Source organism: Pseudophryne corroboree, chromosome 3 (genome assembly GCF_028390025.1).
Source record: "Pseudophryne corroboree isolate aPseCor3 chromosome 3, aPseCor3.hap2, whole genome shotgun sequence".
Classification (NCBI taxonomy): Eukaryota; Metazoa; Chordata; class Amphibia; order Anura; family Myobatrachidae; genus Pseudophryne; species Pseudophryne corroboree.
Window position 1 is genome coordinate 796,784,021 of NC_086446.1, and position 15,757 is coordinate 796,799,777.

Below are 15,757 nucleotides of genomic sequence, written 5' to 3' on the forward strand. Positions count from 1 at the left end.
CATATTCAGGCACTGCCTCCTTTGCCATTATTTCCCAACACTCCCTCTTATCTCTAGCCACATCCTCCTATGTTATTATCTCTAAACACGTCCTCCTATGGTATTATCTCTAGACACGTCCTCCTATGGTATTATCTATAGACACATCCTCCTATGGTGTTATCTCCACTTCCTTTTTAAGTGTCATCTCCAGACATTCCCATGTATGGTAAAATCTCTAGACTCTTCCTCCTTTCATGTTGTCTCCTTACATCCCCTCCTATGGTGTTATCTCTAGACAATCCCTCTAGATAAGTCCTACTTTGATGTTATCTCTTGACATTCCCTTCTTTGCCATTATTTCCAGAAATCTCCTCCTTTTGTGTTAACCGCAGACATTCCCTCCTGTGGTACATATCCAGGCGCTGCCTCTCATGGTGCACATTCAGGCGCTGCCGCTTATGGTACACATCCAGGCACTGCCTCCCATGGTGCACATCCAGGCGCTGCCTCTTGTGATGCACATCCAGATGCTGCCTCCTGTGGTGCACATCCAGGTGCTGCCTCCTGAGGTGCACATCCAGGTGCTGCCTCCCGTGGTGCACATCCAGGCGCTGCCTCTCATGGTGCACATCCAGGCGCTGCCTCTCATGGTGCACATCCAGACACTGCCTCCCGTCGTGCACATCCAGGCGCTGCCTCTCATGGTGCACATCCAGGCGCTGCCTCTCATGGTGCACATCCAGATGCTGCCTCCCGTGTTGCACATTCAGGTGCTCCCTCTTGTGGTGCATATCCAGGTGCCCCCTGCCGTGGTGCATACCCAGACCATGGTGCATATCCAGCCACTGCCTCCCATGGTGCATATCCAGGCACTGCCTCCTGTGGTACACATCCAGGTGCTGCCTCCCATGGAGCACATCCAGGCACTGCCTCTCCTGGAGCACGTCCAGGCGCTGCCTCTCCTGGTGCACATCCAGGCGCTGCCTCTCCTGGTGCACATCCAGGTGCTGCGTCCTGTGGTGCACATCCAGGTGCTGCCTCCCGTGGTGCACAAACAGGCTCTGCCTCCTGTGGTGCACATCCAGGTGCTGCCTCCCGTGGTGCACAAACAGGCTCTGCCTCCTGTGGTGCATATCCAGGCACTGCATCCTGTGGTGAATACCCAGGCACTGCATCCTGTGGTGAATACCCAGGTGAAGCATCCTGTGGTGCATATCCAGGCAATGCATCCTGTGGTGAATACCCAGGCACTGCATCCTGTGGTGCATATCCAGGCACTGCATCCTGTGGTGCATATCCAGGCAATGCATCCTGTGGTGAATACCCAGGCACTGCATCCTGTGGTGCATATCCAGGCACTGCATCCTGTGGTGCATATCCAGGCAATGCATCCTGTGGTGAATACCCAGGCACTGCCTCCTGTGGTGCATATCCAGGTGCTGCCTCTCATGGTGCACATCCAGGTGCTGCCTCCTGTGGTGCATTTCCAGGCACTGCCTCCTGTGGTGCATATCCAGGCGCTGCATCCTGTGGTGCATATCCAGGCACTGCCTCCTGTGGTGCATATCCAGGTGCTGCCTCCTGTGGTGCATATCCAGGCGCTGCCTCCTGTGGTGCATATCCAGGCGCTGCCTCCTGTGGTGCATATTCAGGTGCTGCCTCTCATGGTGCACATCCAGGTGCTGCCTCCTGTGGTGCATATCCAGGCGCTGCCTCCTGTGGTGCATATCCAGGTGCTGCCTCCTGTGGTGCATATCCAGGCGCTGCCTCCTGTGGTGCATATCCAGGCACTGCCTCCTGTGGTGCATATCCAGGCGCTGCCTCCTGTGGTGCATATCCAGGCGCTGCCTCCTGTGGTGCATATCCAGGTGCTGCCTCTCATGGTGCACATCCAGGTGCTGTCTCCTGTGGTGCATATCCAGGCGCTGCCTCCTGTGGTGCATATCCAGGCACTGCCTCCTGTGGTACATATCCAGGCGCTGCCTCCTGTGGTGCATATTCAGGTGCTGCCTCTCATGGTGCACATCCAGGTGCTGCCTATCATGGTGCACATCCAGGTGCTGCCTCCTGTGGTGCATATCCAGCCACTGCCTCCTGTGGTGCATATCCAGCCACTGCCTCCTGTGGTGCATATCCAGCCACTGCCTCCTGCGGTGCATATCCAGCCACTGCCTTCTGTGGTGCATATCCAGGTTCTGCCTTTTGTGGTGCCTATCCAGACGCTGCCTATCGTGGTGAACATCCAGGCGCTACCTCCAGTGGTGCATATCCAGGCACTGCTTCCTCTGGTGAATACCCAGGTGCTGCCTCCTGTGGTGCATATCCAGGCACTGCCTCCTGTGGTGCATATCCAGGCGCTGCCTCCTGTGGTGCATATCCAGGCACTGCCTCCTGTGGTGCATATCCAGGTGCTGCCTCCTGTGATGCATATCCAGGCACTGCTTCCTGTGGTGCATATCCAGCCACTGCCTCCTGCGGTGCATATCCAGGTTCTGCCTTTTGTGGTGCCTATCCAGACGCTGCCTATCGTGGTGAACATCCAGGCGCTACCTCCAGTGGTGCATATCCAGGCACTGCTTCCTCTGGTGAATACCCAGGTGCTGCCTCCTGTGGTGCATATCCAGGTGCTGCCTCCTGTGGTGCATATCCAGGTGCTGCCTCCTGTGGTGCATATCCAGGCACTGCCTCCTGTGGTGCATATCCAGACACTGCCTCCTGTGATGCATATCCAGATGCTGCCTCCTGTGGTGCATATCCAGGTGCTGCCTCCTGTGGTGCATATCCAGGCACTGCCTCCTGTGGTGCATATCCAGGTGCTGCCTCCTGTGGTGCATATCCAGGTTCTGCCTTTTCTGGTGCATATCCAGGTGCTGCCTCCTGTGGTGCATATCCAGGCACTGCCTCCTGTGGTGCATATCCAGACACTGCCTCCTGTGGTGCATATCCAGGTTCTGCCTCCTGTGATGCATATCCAGATGCTGCCTCCTGTGGTGCATATCCAGATGCTGCCTCCTGTGGTGCATATCCAGATGCTGCCTCCTGTGGTGCATATCCAGATGCTGCCTCCTGTGGTGCATATCCAGGCACTGCCTCCTGTGGTGCATATCCAGCCACTGCCTCCTGTGGTGCTGCCTCCTGTGATGCATATCCAGGTGCTGCCTCCTGTGGTGCATATCCAGGTGCTGCCTCCTGTGGTGCATATCCAGGTGCTGCCTCCTGTGATGCATATCCAGCCACTGCCTCCTGTGGTGCATATCCAGGCACTGCCTCCTTTGCCATTATTTCCCGACCCTCCCTCTTTTTGTATTGCCTTCAAACAACAGATGAAAACCTGTCCTCTGTTTTATACCTGGATGAACATGGTTTGGGACGCACTTAACCCTGTTAGTGCTGCATTATAGCACTGCTCACAGACTGGCAGCTAGCGACATATACAGTTAAAGTAAAAGGTTATTAGGGATTTGTAGCTTCACTTATAGACTTTTGTGCCAGAGGGAAATATGTTCTGACCTAGACTGAAACATCTCCTCTCATAGGAAACCTGACAGTGCAAAGCTCTGGGGAATAGAAAGGACAGTTAGTACAGTTAGGGGGAGATGTATTAAATCTTGGAGAGAAATAAAGCAGCAACCAATCAGCTCCTGTCATTTTTCAATCAGCCTGTAACATGGCGGTTAGAAGCTGATTGGCTGGTACTTTATCTCTCTCCAAGGCTTAGTACATATGTGCCTTGGTAAGCTCAAAATCTAAAAAATACGAAACAAAAGCAAACAAGGAATCCGGCTATCATCATACGAATTACATCAATATATGGGAACGTTTAAATAAATATATCCGTGCATTTCAGAATAAAAAACTTTTTGTGTATTTTACTATTTTCCTTTTGAGATGCCTTAAGAAGTAGTACGTGAGGTCGGGGCGCTTTCTAAGAATGGGAATGCTGAGCGGGCGCTTTCCTCGGAATGCAGTGAGTACAGGATAATTCCCCCGTCTCCCTCAGCTTGGTGTTAAATTACCCTGATTGCGGTAAAAATCTGCAGCGCTCAACATCCCCCAGCAAAACGTTCTTCTGCTGTACTGAGAGCCATCCACTACTGCACTAATCCGTGTGCCTCTCACAGCAATCTGTACGGATCAGCCTCTCTATAGCCAGGTATAGTGCTCTTATACTGAGGCTGGACCTGCGGAGAAGCAGTAACATCTAGAGACGCAGTGTGCAGAGTGTGACGGGACTGCTTACCCCTCTAAAAAAAACACATTTCTTGCCACAGTTAATCGATATATAAAGTATCGCTGATACTCAGCTTCCAATCCCCGGCGATACTGGCCTGTTGCATGTACTGCTTCGCCGAGTCAGCTCAGATTAGCGCGCGCTACAGCAGATTTCAGATCCAATTATTTCTTAAAAAACAAACCATAAGTTAAAAACAAACAGGTCTCATTACAAGTGGACACCAAGCCGGGCAAAACTGTAGTCCGGTCGGCATTTGCGCCTCATGTTCCCAAGTGGCAAGTTGGGCTTCCCTTTAGCTGTAGGGCAAACCAACAATGGGGGTCATTCCGAGTTGTTCGTTCGTTATATTTTTCTCGCAACGGAGCGATTAGTCGCTAATGCGCATGCGCAATGTCCGCAGTGCGACTGCGCCAAGTAAATTTGCTATGCAGTTAGGTTTTTTACTCACGGCATTACGAGGTTTTTTCTTCGTTCTGGTGATCGTAATGTGATTGACAGGAAGTGGGTGTTTCTGGGCGGAAACTGGCCGTTTTATGGGTGTGTGCGAAAAAACGCTACCGTTTCTGGGAAAAACGCGGGAGTGGCTGGAGAAACGGGGGAGTGTCTGGCTGAACGCTGGGTGTGTTTGTGACGTCAAACCAGGAACGAAACTGACTGAACTGATCGCAGATGCCGAGTAAGTCTGGAGCTAATCAGAAACTGCTAAGAAGTGTCTATTCGCAATTCTGCTAATCTTTCGTTCGCAATTTTGATAAGCTAAGATTCACTCCCAGTAGGCGGCGGCTTAGCGTGTGCAATGCTGCTAAAAGCAGCTTGCGAGCGAACAACTCGGAATGAGGGCCTATATACCTTCAATACACCTCCATCTTCAATGGGAAAGGGACACTTAATCGGGAGGCTAGCACACAAATGCGCAGGAGAAAACACACAGGGACACCTTTACGGAAGTTCTTTTTAATAGTGAGGTAATTCAGGACGACGTTCCTGAACTTTACTCCGGACAGTCCAGAGGTGGCCTAATCCCCTGCCTGGATGCAGGGCTGTATTAAACCAGGGGGGCCACCCCAATTCCTCCGGACCTCCCTCTACTGTCAGCAACATCCTCAGGGGCGGATCTGGGGGAGGGGACTGTAATATATATGGCAGCAGCAGCAGGAAATCATGCAGGGAGAGAGTAGACTGCTGCTGCTCCTCTCCCCCTCCTCTCCCCTCTCGCTGTGCTGCTATATATTACATCAGCCAGTGGTAGTAGAGAGCAGTGCCGTTTCTTGCGGAAGGCGAGGCGTGCCGTCGCACGGGGCGCCGGCCGCAGCACTTTTTGGTTGCTCCTGGTGCTCCCCCTCATTAGGACTCCGCCCCCGAATGGAGTCCTAATAATGGGGAGGGGGAGCACCAGGAGCAGGGCCAGCCCGCACCATACGCCAACTACGCGGCTGAGTAACCTCTGTACTTCCCCCCAGTCTCCTTCCCCCTGACTTGACATAGAATGGTGTCATAATGGCTTCGCCCCCAATGACCCGCGAATCGCGGCATATAGCCGCAAGGGGGCGGGGCCTAATTATGAACATTACCCGGGCGCTGTCAGACCCCTAGCTCTGCCAGCAGCCAGTGATATCCTCCTGTAGAATACGACCTCAGGGCAGGCTCCAGGTGTCAGTGACAGTGTAAGTGTGTGTTTGTGTGTATACTGTTTCTGCCGTAATGTGTAAATGTGGATTTAATGTATCAAGGGCATTGTGGAGTGTGGCATAATATGGTGCAGGGGGCATTACTGTGTTGGGCTTAATATTGTAGATTTTTTTTTTTCCCTATAGTGGCCGTGATTTGTTGGTGCAGAGTCAAATACTGGTCTTTTCACAAGAGGCCACACCCATTGTAACGAGGCCACACCCATTGGAAACACATTTTTTTCCTTTTATATCTAGGCGGGGGGGGGCATTTTTTATGCCAATGACGGGGGAAGGTGCATTTTTAAATCTCGCACTGGGAGCCAAACCGGCTAGAAACAGCCCTGGTAGAGAGGTAGGTCACATCAGCAGAGTGCTCCAGTCAGGGGGATGGGGGGATCTGCAAGAGGGAGGCCCGGGGGCACTAGCCTGAACCGTTTAGTTGCTAGAAACTACAATTCCCAGGAGTTTTTGCTGCCCAAGACAAGATTGAAAGATGTCTGATGCAACTGATCAGCTCTCACAGGGAAACCTGCCTCTCTCGCAAGGACTGCGCAGCGTGATGCCTGCAAGGAGAGGACTCTGGGGGGAAGAAATCTGTACTAAGGCCCCATGAGATGCACAATAAACAAGTATGCACTGTACTAGTGATGTACTAGTAATATAAGTGACATGTTACACCTTTAACAGAATTATTTAACCAGTCACTAAATACAGGTGCTATTCCAGAGGACTGGAAAAGAGCAAATGTAGTTCCACTGCACAAAAGTGGAAGCAAGGAAGAAGCAAGTAACTACAGACCAGTAAGCCTTACATCAGTAGTAGGGAAAGTAATGGAAAAACTATTAAAAGAAAAAGTTGTGGAATATCTTAAATCAAACCACTTACAGGATCCAAAACAGCATGGATTTACTGGTGGGAGATCATGCCAAACAAATCTTATTGACTTTTTTTGACTCTGTGACGAAAATAATAGATCAAGGGGGAGCTGTGGATGTAGCATATCTAGACTTTAGTAAGGCATTTGACACTGTCCCACATCGCAGACTGCTAAATAAACTTGAAAGCGTGGGGGTGGATTATAAAACAGTTAAATGGATAAGAACCTGGTTGCAGGATAGGAAACAGACAGTTGTAGTTAATGGAGTGCAATCTATGGAGGGAAATGTTACCAGTGGAGTACCCCAGGGATCTGTACTTGGTCCAGTTCTCTTTAATATCTTTGTTGGTGACATTGCAGATGGTATTGAAGGGAAGGTATGCCTTTTTGCAGATGATACAAAGATATGCAACAGGGTAGACACACCGGGAGGGGTAAAACAAATGATTGATGACCTAGGTAGGCTTGAGAAATGGTCAAGAACGTGGCAACTACAGTTTAATGCTAAAAAATGCAAAATCATGCACTTGGGTCTTAAAAACCCAAAAGGCTAAATATAGTATCAAGGGTACTATAATGGAAACTACTGAGGAGGAAAGGGATTAAGGAGTCACTAGTTCAAGTGACTTGAAGGCAGGAAAGCAATGCAACAAAGCAATGAGAAAGGCAAGTCAGATGCTTGGTTGCATAGGGAGAGGAATCAGTAGTAGGAAAAAAGAAGTGATAATGCCACTGTATAGGTCATTGGTGCGGCCCCATCTGGAATACTGTGTCCAGTTCTGGAGACCATATCTCCAGAAGGAAATAAATACATTAGAGAGTGTACAAAGAAGGGCAACTAAAATGGTGCATGGCCTACATCACAAAACATACCCGGAAAGGCTAAAAGATCTTAACATGTATAGTATGGAGGAGAGAAGAGAAAGGGGAGACATGATAGAAACTTTCAAATATATCAAGGGTCTTAACAAAGTTCAGGAGGGAAACATTCTTCAAAGGAAGAGAAATCTTAGAACTCGAGGACATACACTGAGACTGGAGGGGGGGAGGTTCAGGGGAAATTTAAGGAAAAATTACTTCACAGAAAGGGTAGTGGATAAGTGGAATAGTCTCCCATCAGAGGTGGTAGAGGCTAAGACTGTAGAGCAATTTAAACATGCTTGGGATAGGCATATGAATATCCTTACAAAGAATTGAGGTTCAAAAAGGGTTGAGATTGCCTAAAGGATAAAAAAAAGGTGCAGACTAGATGGGCCAAGTGGTTCTTATCTGCTGTCACATTCTATGTTTCCATGTTTCTATGATATAACACAGACTTACAACCGGTGCTAGGATGTTCTTCACTCCCCGCAAATTACAAATTAGCGCTCTCCTACAAATATGTTCTCTTCACATGTCTCTTTATAATATATAGTTTAATATATGCACGGCTGGCTAGACAGACAGAAAGGACTTCAGGCGTCTCTCTGCCGCAAGACTCAGTCACCCCCAGATTGGCTAAGGTTTCCCCCTGGGGAGCAGATTCTTTGGAGGAGAGAGCAGCCCATAAGGGTCTAAACCAAACACCCACAAACATGAACAACAAATGTACATAGCTGTTTAGCACATAAGAGTAGGGATGGCCATCAACCATTGGTGATTCATAATCATTGATGGTTTATGGCCGATGTTGTTTTTGTAACAAGGTGCCAGGAGCCGAGACATAGCGCATAGCTCCGCCCCCACATTCTGATTGAACCAGGGGCTAGACACTGAAAGAAATGGGATGACCATCGGTTGTAGAAACCATCAATGGTCATCTACGACTACAACAGAGGTGGCAGCCATTGATGGCAACCATCAATGACTACCACACCAATGGCAATTACTACATGTCAGAAGATAAAGCAATACATTTAACCATTGGGGATAGTTTAAATCACACACTGTTAGGATTAGGGAGATCATATATCTTTTTTTTTTTACTAATAGATTTTTTCTACTAATATATTTTTTCTTTTATAATACTGACTATATGTTAATCACTATTCATTGATTCCCATATGTCTACTAAGTAGGGAACGTGCAAACATTACATCATTTACAAACACTATATTATGGGCAACATTATTTGCATGATAATTTGGGGAGGTGTGAGGGGCTGAGTGATGATGAAGAGGCGAGTGATAAGGGCTCTTCTGAAGTTGTGTAGGCCGGCAGAGAGTCTGTAAAGGTGAGGAAATGAGTAAAGCTGGTAACACACTGGAGCGATGTGTACACAGCCAATATGGCGGCAGACATATCATATCCGCGGAACACATCAGAACGATGTAATGAAGGATGGAACGACATCTCGTTCTGTCCTTTATTACATAATCCGGTTGGCCATGCAGCGCGGCCGACCAGACAATAGGGCATGCAACACTAAACAACCGGACCGATATATCGTTCCTGTACGGCCGGAAATATATAGGGGGGCAAAATCACTCCAGTGTGTACCCAGCTTTACAGAGCAGAAGGGCAGCACATGAGAAATCTTGGATGCGGGAGTAAGAGGAGGTGACTGGAGCGCAGTGAGGCTAAGGTCAGTTTAGTAGCAATGAGGTAGGAGATGTAGAGAGAGGGTGGCATGACTGAGGACTTTATACGTAAGCGTGCTTAGTGTGAATTACGCTCTGAGGTGGACGAGGAACCAGTGAAACAGTTGGCAGAGGGGGAGGCCGACAAAGAGCAGCAAGAGAGGTGAATGAGATGGACAACAGCATGAGGTATTAGATAGGAGTGGTAAGGGGAGGCCACATAGGAGAAGGTTGCAGTAGTCCAGGTGGGAAATGACAGTTGTATGGATGAGACTTTGGTGGGTATCCATGATGATAAAGACAGAGAGGAGCGGTTAGAGAGGTAGGAACATAAAACTTTGGTTTAGAAAACGTAGATCACGTACAGTAGCAGTGTTATAGTATTAGTCCCAAAATCTATTATTTTATCAGGCTCGTGATTACTGTGAATCATCTTTGAACTCTTTCTAACAACATTATCCAAGAGAAAAAACACAAATGTATTCCCTGGTTTCTTGGCCAATGAAATAGAAGAAACTAGATATGAAGGTACCTTATATAAGAACCATGCTGTGTTATACGGTGTTGGCATCCCACCATCAGTATCTAAGATATTGAAGGACCATTTAAAGTCAATCCTTAGAGGTGATCAGTACCTTACAGGACACAACCCCTTGTCGTCCAACCATATACCTTTAGGTGGCTGTCCATAACTTTCGGCGTTCTCCAATATTATCCAAATAATATTGTTACAGACTTTAGTATTACAACTTTCTTATGAAAGTAAGGTCAATGCAGTACATACCAGCCAAGAACCTTGCCTCCTTCTCTCCATCACTTAGGTCGGAGTAAGCATCGCTGTCCATTCGAGTGCTCTCACTGCTCGGAGGCGGCGGCTGACCCCAGCTCTGCCATTCTATCATGTGAGCCACACGGCCTGAACCAAGAGCTGTTGGTTTGGTCACCTTATCCTTCATCGATCGAGAGACACCTGCGACAGGAGAGAACGGGGGTTAGTTGATGGTGCCTGCTGGAACCGACAGGAGGGCGGCACAGCCTGTGCCAGGATTGTGACTTGAAACATCCAGTACCTTTGACAGAGGATTTGGCGAGAGCACCAATTCCATAGGCATTGGAATGTCTCTTCAATCGAGGAAGGATCGAGGTTGTGTCTTCCATCGATAGCTGACAGATAGATCCAAAGAGAGAGAGAGAGGAGAGATGATCGCTCAGGTAAGGAGAGGGAAGAAAGAGTAAGAGAGGGAAAGAGAAAGATGGCAGGAAAACAGAGGAGACACAACAGAACCAAGGGACAGACAGCCAAGAAACAGCTTCTACTAAGATCAGAGGATGAGTAATCCTATCACTACAGTGACGGAAAATCATAAGAGAAAACAAAAAGACTGGAAATAAAAGTTATGCGGAGTATGAACGGTGCAGACGGGAGCAATACTCGTAAGCTGTCAGACAAAAACCAGACTGAAAGACTGGGCACGTGGAAACATACAGCAGGTGAGTCCAACTAGGATTAAGATATAGTTCAAGAGAAATATAATGATGTCTTGGAAAAAAAAAAAAAGATACCACAGGGCCTCAATTCAATTCCAAAAACTTACTGGAAAATAAATGTAATGTCATCTGACAAAAAATGGACATCAGCGAGTGTGGTGCGGAAAGTAGACTGTAAGCTCCAGTGGGGAAAGGGCTGATGCAAATTATTCAAATTGTTGTGTAATATGTACAGTAGATGCTCCATCAGTAAAGCTTAGGTGGACACAGCACAAGTATCTACGCATGGACGATCTTTGGGGATGCAATCTGCGCGTTTCACTTTTTTTATTGCCATTCTGCGTGCAGCATACCATTCATGTAAATTTACATTTTGTGGCATTGATAGTGTATTATCAATAGAGCTGCAATGATGATGGACAATTCATTCAGCTGTGTGACGTGGTTGTTATGTGGTTGGGGAAGGTCAGATTTTGCTGGTGAAACGCGCAGTATGTGGCCAGACTTTCTGTTCTTAGCTTTTGCACTAACTGGGACCTGGTAATTTGTTGTTTAGCACAGTGCACTATCTGGGACTCGTAATTCTGCACATCGGGGATTTGGCGTAATTCAAAGCTAAGATTCTGCAATGACACTACGTATTTTAAACCATATTAAAGCCATTTTTTTTAAGATCAGCACGTTTGAGGGAAGGGCTGATTTTTTTAACCAATGTTCAGTGCAAAAGCAAAACTAAGTGTCTCTTAGGGGACAGGGGTAGCTGTGTGCATGGTGACAACGGCAAGTGCCCGTGTGTGACGGTGGTGGGGGCATCCTACCTCCATCCAGAGGTATGTAAATATACGGTATCCGGTCCCTAGGCCGACCACACTTAGGTTGACAATGTCTAGGTCGACCACTATTGGTCGACAGTAACTAGGTCGACAGGGTTTCTAGGTTGACAGGGTCTCTATGGCAACATGTTCTAGGTCGACAGGTCAAAAGGTCCATACCACACCCAAATATACAGTATGTCTATAAAACAATATAGATTCAAAAATAAAACTGAAAAAAGTGTAAAAATAAAAAAATGTAAAAAGTGAGTCAGAGAGAGAGATGAGACAGGCAGGGATGGCTGAATGCTGGACTCACATTAATTCCGTCCCAGGAGAAGTCTGTGCGGGTCTGAGAGAGAGGGAGAACAGTCACTAGACAGAGACAGACACAGAGAACAGGGCGAGAGCGACTCTTCACATTAATACAGAGAGAACGGAGCACAGCACCACTACAGTGATATAGCCACAAATGTACAACGGGTGATACAGAGCAGACAAATCAAGAGGTGGCATTGTGTTATATAATATACAGGTAACACATGTATACACGCCTGGAAGTAATTATATATATGAGAGATGGTCAGTGGTGTGATCACTGTATGGGATAGCAAAATACACATCACTTGTCTTTTTGTAACCATTTCAGCTTCTCAAAAAAGAAATTTACACATTTTCTATATACTGTATATATATATATATATATATATATATATATATACATACACACAGTGGGGCAAAAAAGTATTTGGACAGCCACCGATTGTGCAAGTTGACCCACTTAAAAAGATGAGAGAGGTGTGTAATTTCCATCATAGGTACACTTCAACTGTGAGAGACAGAATCTGGTAAAAAAAAAAAAAAAAACACAGGAAATCACATTGTATGATTATTAAACAATTTACTTGTATATTCTTGTGGAAAATAAATATTTGGACACCTACCAAGCAGCAAGATTTCTGGCTCTCACAGACCTGTTACTTCTTCTTTAAGAAGCTCTTCTATCCTCCACTCGTTACCTGTACTAATGGCACCTGTTTGAACTGGTTGTCTGTATAAAAGACACCAGTCCACACCCTCAAACAGTCAGACTGCTACCTCTCCACCATGGCCAAGACCAGAGAGCTGTCTAAGGACACCAGGGACAAAATTGTAGAGTTGCACAAGGCTGGGATGAGCTACTCGACAATAGGCAAGCAGCTTGGTGAGAAGAGATCAACTGTTGACGCAATTATAAAAAAAATTGGAAGAAATACAAGATCACTGACAATCTCCCTCGACCTGGGGTTCCATGCAAGATCTCACCTCGTAGGGTATCAATGATCTTGAGAGCGGTGAGGAATCAGCCCAGAACTACACGGGGGGACCTGGTCAATGACCTCAAGAGAGCTGGGACCACAGTCACAAAGGTTACCATTAGGAACACACTACGTCGTCATGGATTGAAATCCTGCAGCACCCAAAAGTTCCCCCTGCTTAAGCCAGCACATGTCCAGGCCCGTCTAAAGTTTGCCAGTGACCATCTGGATGATCCAGAGGAGGATTGGGAGAATGTAATGTGGTCAGATGAGAGCAAAATCGAACTTTTTGGTATAAACCCCACTCACCGTGTTTGGAGGGAGAAGAATGATGAATGGCATCCCAAGAACACCATACCCACTGTGAAGCATGCGGGTGGAAACATCATGCTTTGGGGCTGCTTTTCTGCAAAGGGGACAGGACGACTGATCCGTATTAAGGAGAGGATGAATGGGGCCATGTATCGTGAGATTTTGGGCAAAAACCTCCTTCCCTCAGTAAGAGTATTGAAGATGGAACGTGGCTGGGTCTTCCAGCATGACAATGACCCCAACACAACGCCCGGGCAACAAAAGAGTGGCTCCGTAAGAAGCATTTCAAGGTCCTGGAGTGGCCTAGCCAGTCTCCAGACCTCAACCCAATAGAAAATCTGTGGAGGGAGATAAAAGTCCGTGTTGCCCGGCGACAGCCCCAAAACATGACGGATCTAGAGAAGATCTGCATGGAAGAGTGGGCCAAAATACCTGCTACAGTGTGTGCAAACCTGGTCAAGAACTACAGGAAACGTTTGACCTCTGTAATTGCCAACCGAGGTTATATTACAAAGTGTTGAGTTCAACTTTTTGATTGTCCAAATATTTATTTTCCACAAGAATAAACAAATAAATAGTGTAACAATCATACAATGTGATTTCCAGATTCTGTCTCTCACAGTTGAAGTCTATGATGGAAATTACAGACCTCTCTCATCTTTATAAGTGGGTCAACTTGTACAATCGGTGGCTGTCCAAATACTTTATTGCCCCACTGTATATATATATATATATATATATATATATATATACATATATCCCAAATGCCCAGAGAATTCCCCAAATGCTGAGAACAAAATCCTATTTGTTTCCGACAACATCTGACATTTGTTTCTGTCCTGCCTACTTGTGAGCTGGAAATTGTAGCCAAATTTTTTTGTAGCCATTTTTTAGGCGTGATGGGTCCAAGGGTGTGCTCCATCAGACGCAGACTTACTGGACCTGGGTGTCCGGATCAGATGGGCAGCCTGAGTGAGCTTCACCTTACGCAGGCTGACCGGTATGTAAAACCATCGCGAATCATGACCGATGGTCGCAATGGCTCCTCAGTCGCAACACTCAGATCTCACAAATGCTAGCAGGAGACGTCTATCCCATACAGACGCCTCCTGTTGCATTTGAATTTTAATTACATGGACTTGTACACATAGCCAGATTAAGGAGGGGATGCAGGGCACACTGTACCCCGGGCCCCCTATGTCAGGGGCCCCCCAGCCAAAGCACACTGATATTACTAGCGAGCCAGAATGTGAGCAGGACAGTATGCAGTGCAGGCAGAGACACAGGAATATCATGTTTCATGAGCTACAGGCAGAGCTTTCTGACCAGAGGAGAGATAGGAGGATGGAGAGAGCTGTAAGTGACACAGGGATCCCAGCTTCTCTCCTCCCCGCCTGGGTGTCTGAGTCCTGTGTAAACTGTTATGCAACTAAACCATTTGGGTCTAGAGATAGAGACACACACTGGGGTAAATTTACTAAGGTCCCGATTTTGACCGAGATGCCGTTTTTTCATCAAAGTGTCATCTCGGTAATTTACTAAGCAATAATCACGGCAGTGATGAGGGCATTCGTAATTTTATGGAAGTCCAACAAAAAAAATACAAATGAATACACCATCGGTCAAAACGCGGCTGTTTAAGTATGAATCTCGGTAATTTACTAAGAAGTGCAAAGCAAAAAAAAAACAAACACTGCCGTGAAAAATTACAACTCGTAAAAAAGTGCTAAAAAAAAACAGACCTGCTTTTTTAATCCGTGATTGTATAGGCATGCAGGGATCCTTGAGATCCGTGCATGTATATCAGTGGGAAGGGGTGGGAAAGTGGTTATTTTATTAAAAAAAATTGCGTGGGGTCCCCCCTCCTAAGCATAACCAGCCTCGGGCTCTTTGAGCCGATCCTGGTTGCAGAAATATGGGGGGAAAAATGACAGGGGTTCCCCCATATTTAAGCAACCAGCATCGGGCTCTGCGCCTGGTCCTGGTTCCAAAAATACGGGGGACAAAAAGAGTAGGGGTCCCCCGTATTTTTAAAACCAGCACCGGGCTCCACTTGCTGGACAGATAATGCCACAGCCGGGGGTCACTTTTATATAGTGCCCTGCGGCCGTGCCATCAAAAATCCAACTAGTCACCCCTGGCCGGGGTACCCTGGGGTAGTGGGGACCCCTTCAATCAAGGGGTCCCCCCCCCCAGCCACCCAAGGGCCAGGGGTGAAGCCCGAGGCTGTCCCCCCCCCATCCAATGGGCTGCGGATGGGGGGGCTGATAGCCTTTTGTGATAATGAAAAGATATTGTTTTTAGTAGCAGTACTACAAGGCCCAGCAAGCCTCCCCCGCATGCTGGTACTTGGAGAACCACAAGTACCAGCATGCGGAGGAAAAACGGGCCCGCTGGTACCTGTAGTACTATTACTAAAAAAAATACCCAAAAAAAGACAAGACACACACACCGTGAAAGTAAAGATTTATTACATACATGCACACAAACATACATACATACTTACCTTATGTTCACACGCAGGTC

The 15,757-nt window shown here is 47.3% G+C and overlaps 1 protein-coding gene across 3 annotated transcripts in view; it reads right to left on the reverse strand.

Annotated features, from left to right (window-relative positions):
• Positions 1-15,757, reverse strand: part of FAM131B (family with sequence similarity 131 member B) — a 115,362-nt gene that overhangs the window by 24,091 nt on the left and 75,514 nt on the right. Inside the window, exons 3-5 of one of the 3 annotated variants that reach the window (XM_063962670.1) lie at positions 11,941-11,973; positions 10,392-10,485; positions 10,106-10,291 (exon numbers count right to left, since the gene is read on the reverse strand). In XM_063962670.1, coding sequence (XP_063818740.1) covers positions 10,106-10,291; positions 10,392-10,485; positions 11,941-11,973 — 313 coding nt within the window. The remainder of the gene's footprint in view (positions 1-10,105; positions 10,292-10,391; positions 10,486-11,940; positions 11,974-15,757) is intronic. The other 2 variants (XM_063962671.1, XM_063962672.1) reach the window with 2 other exon arrangements.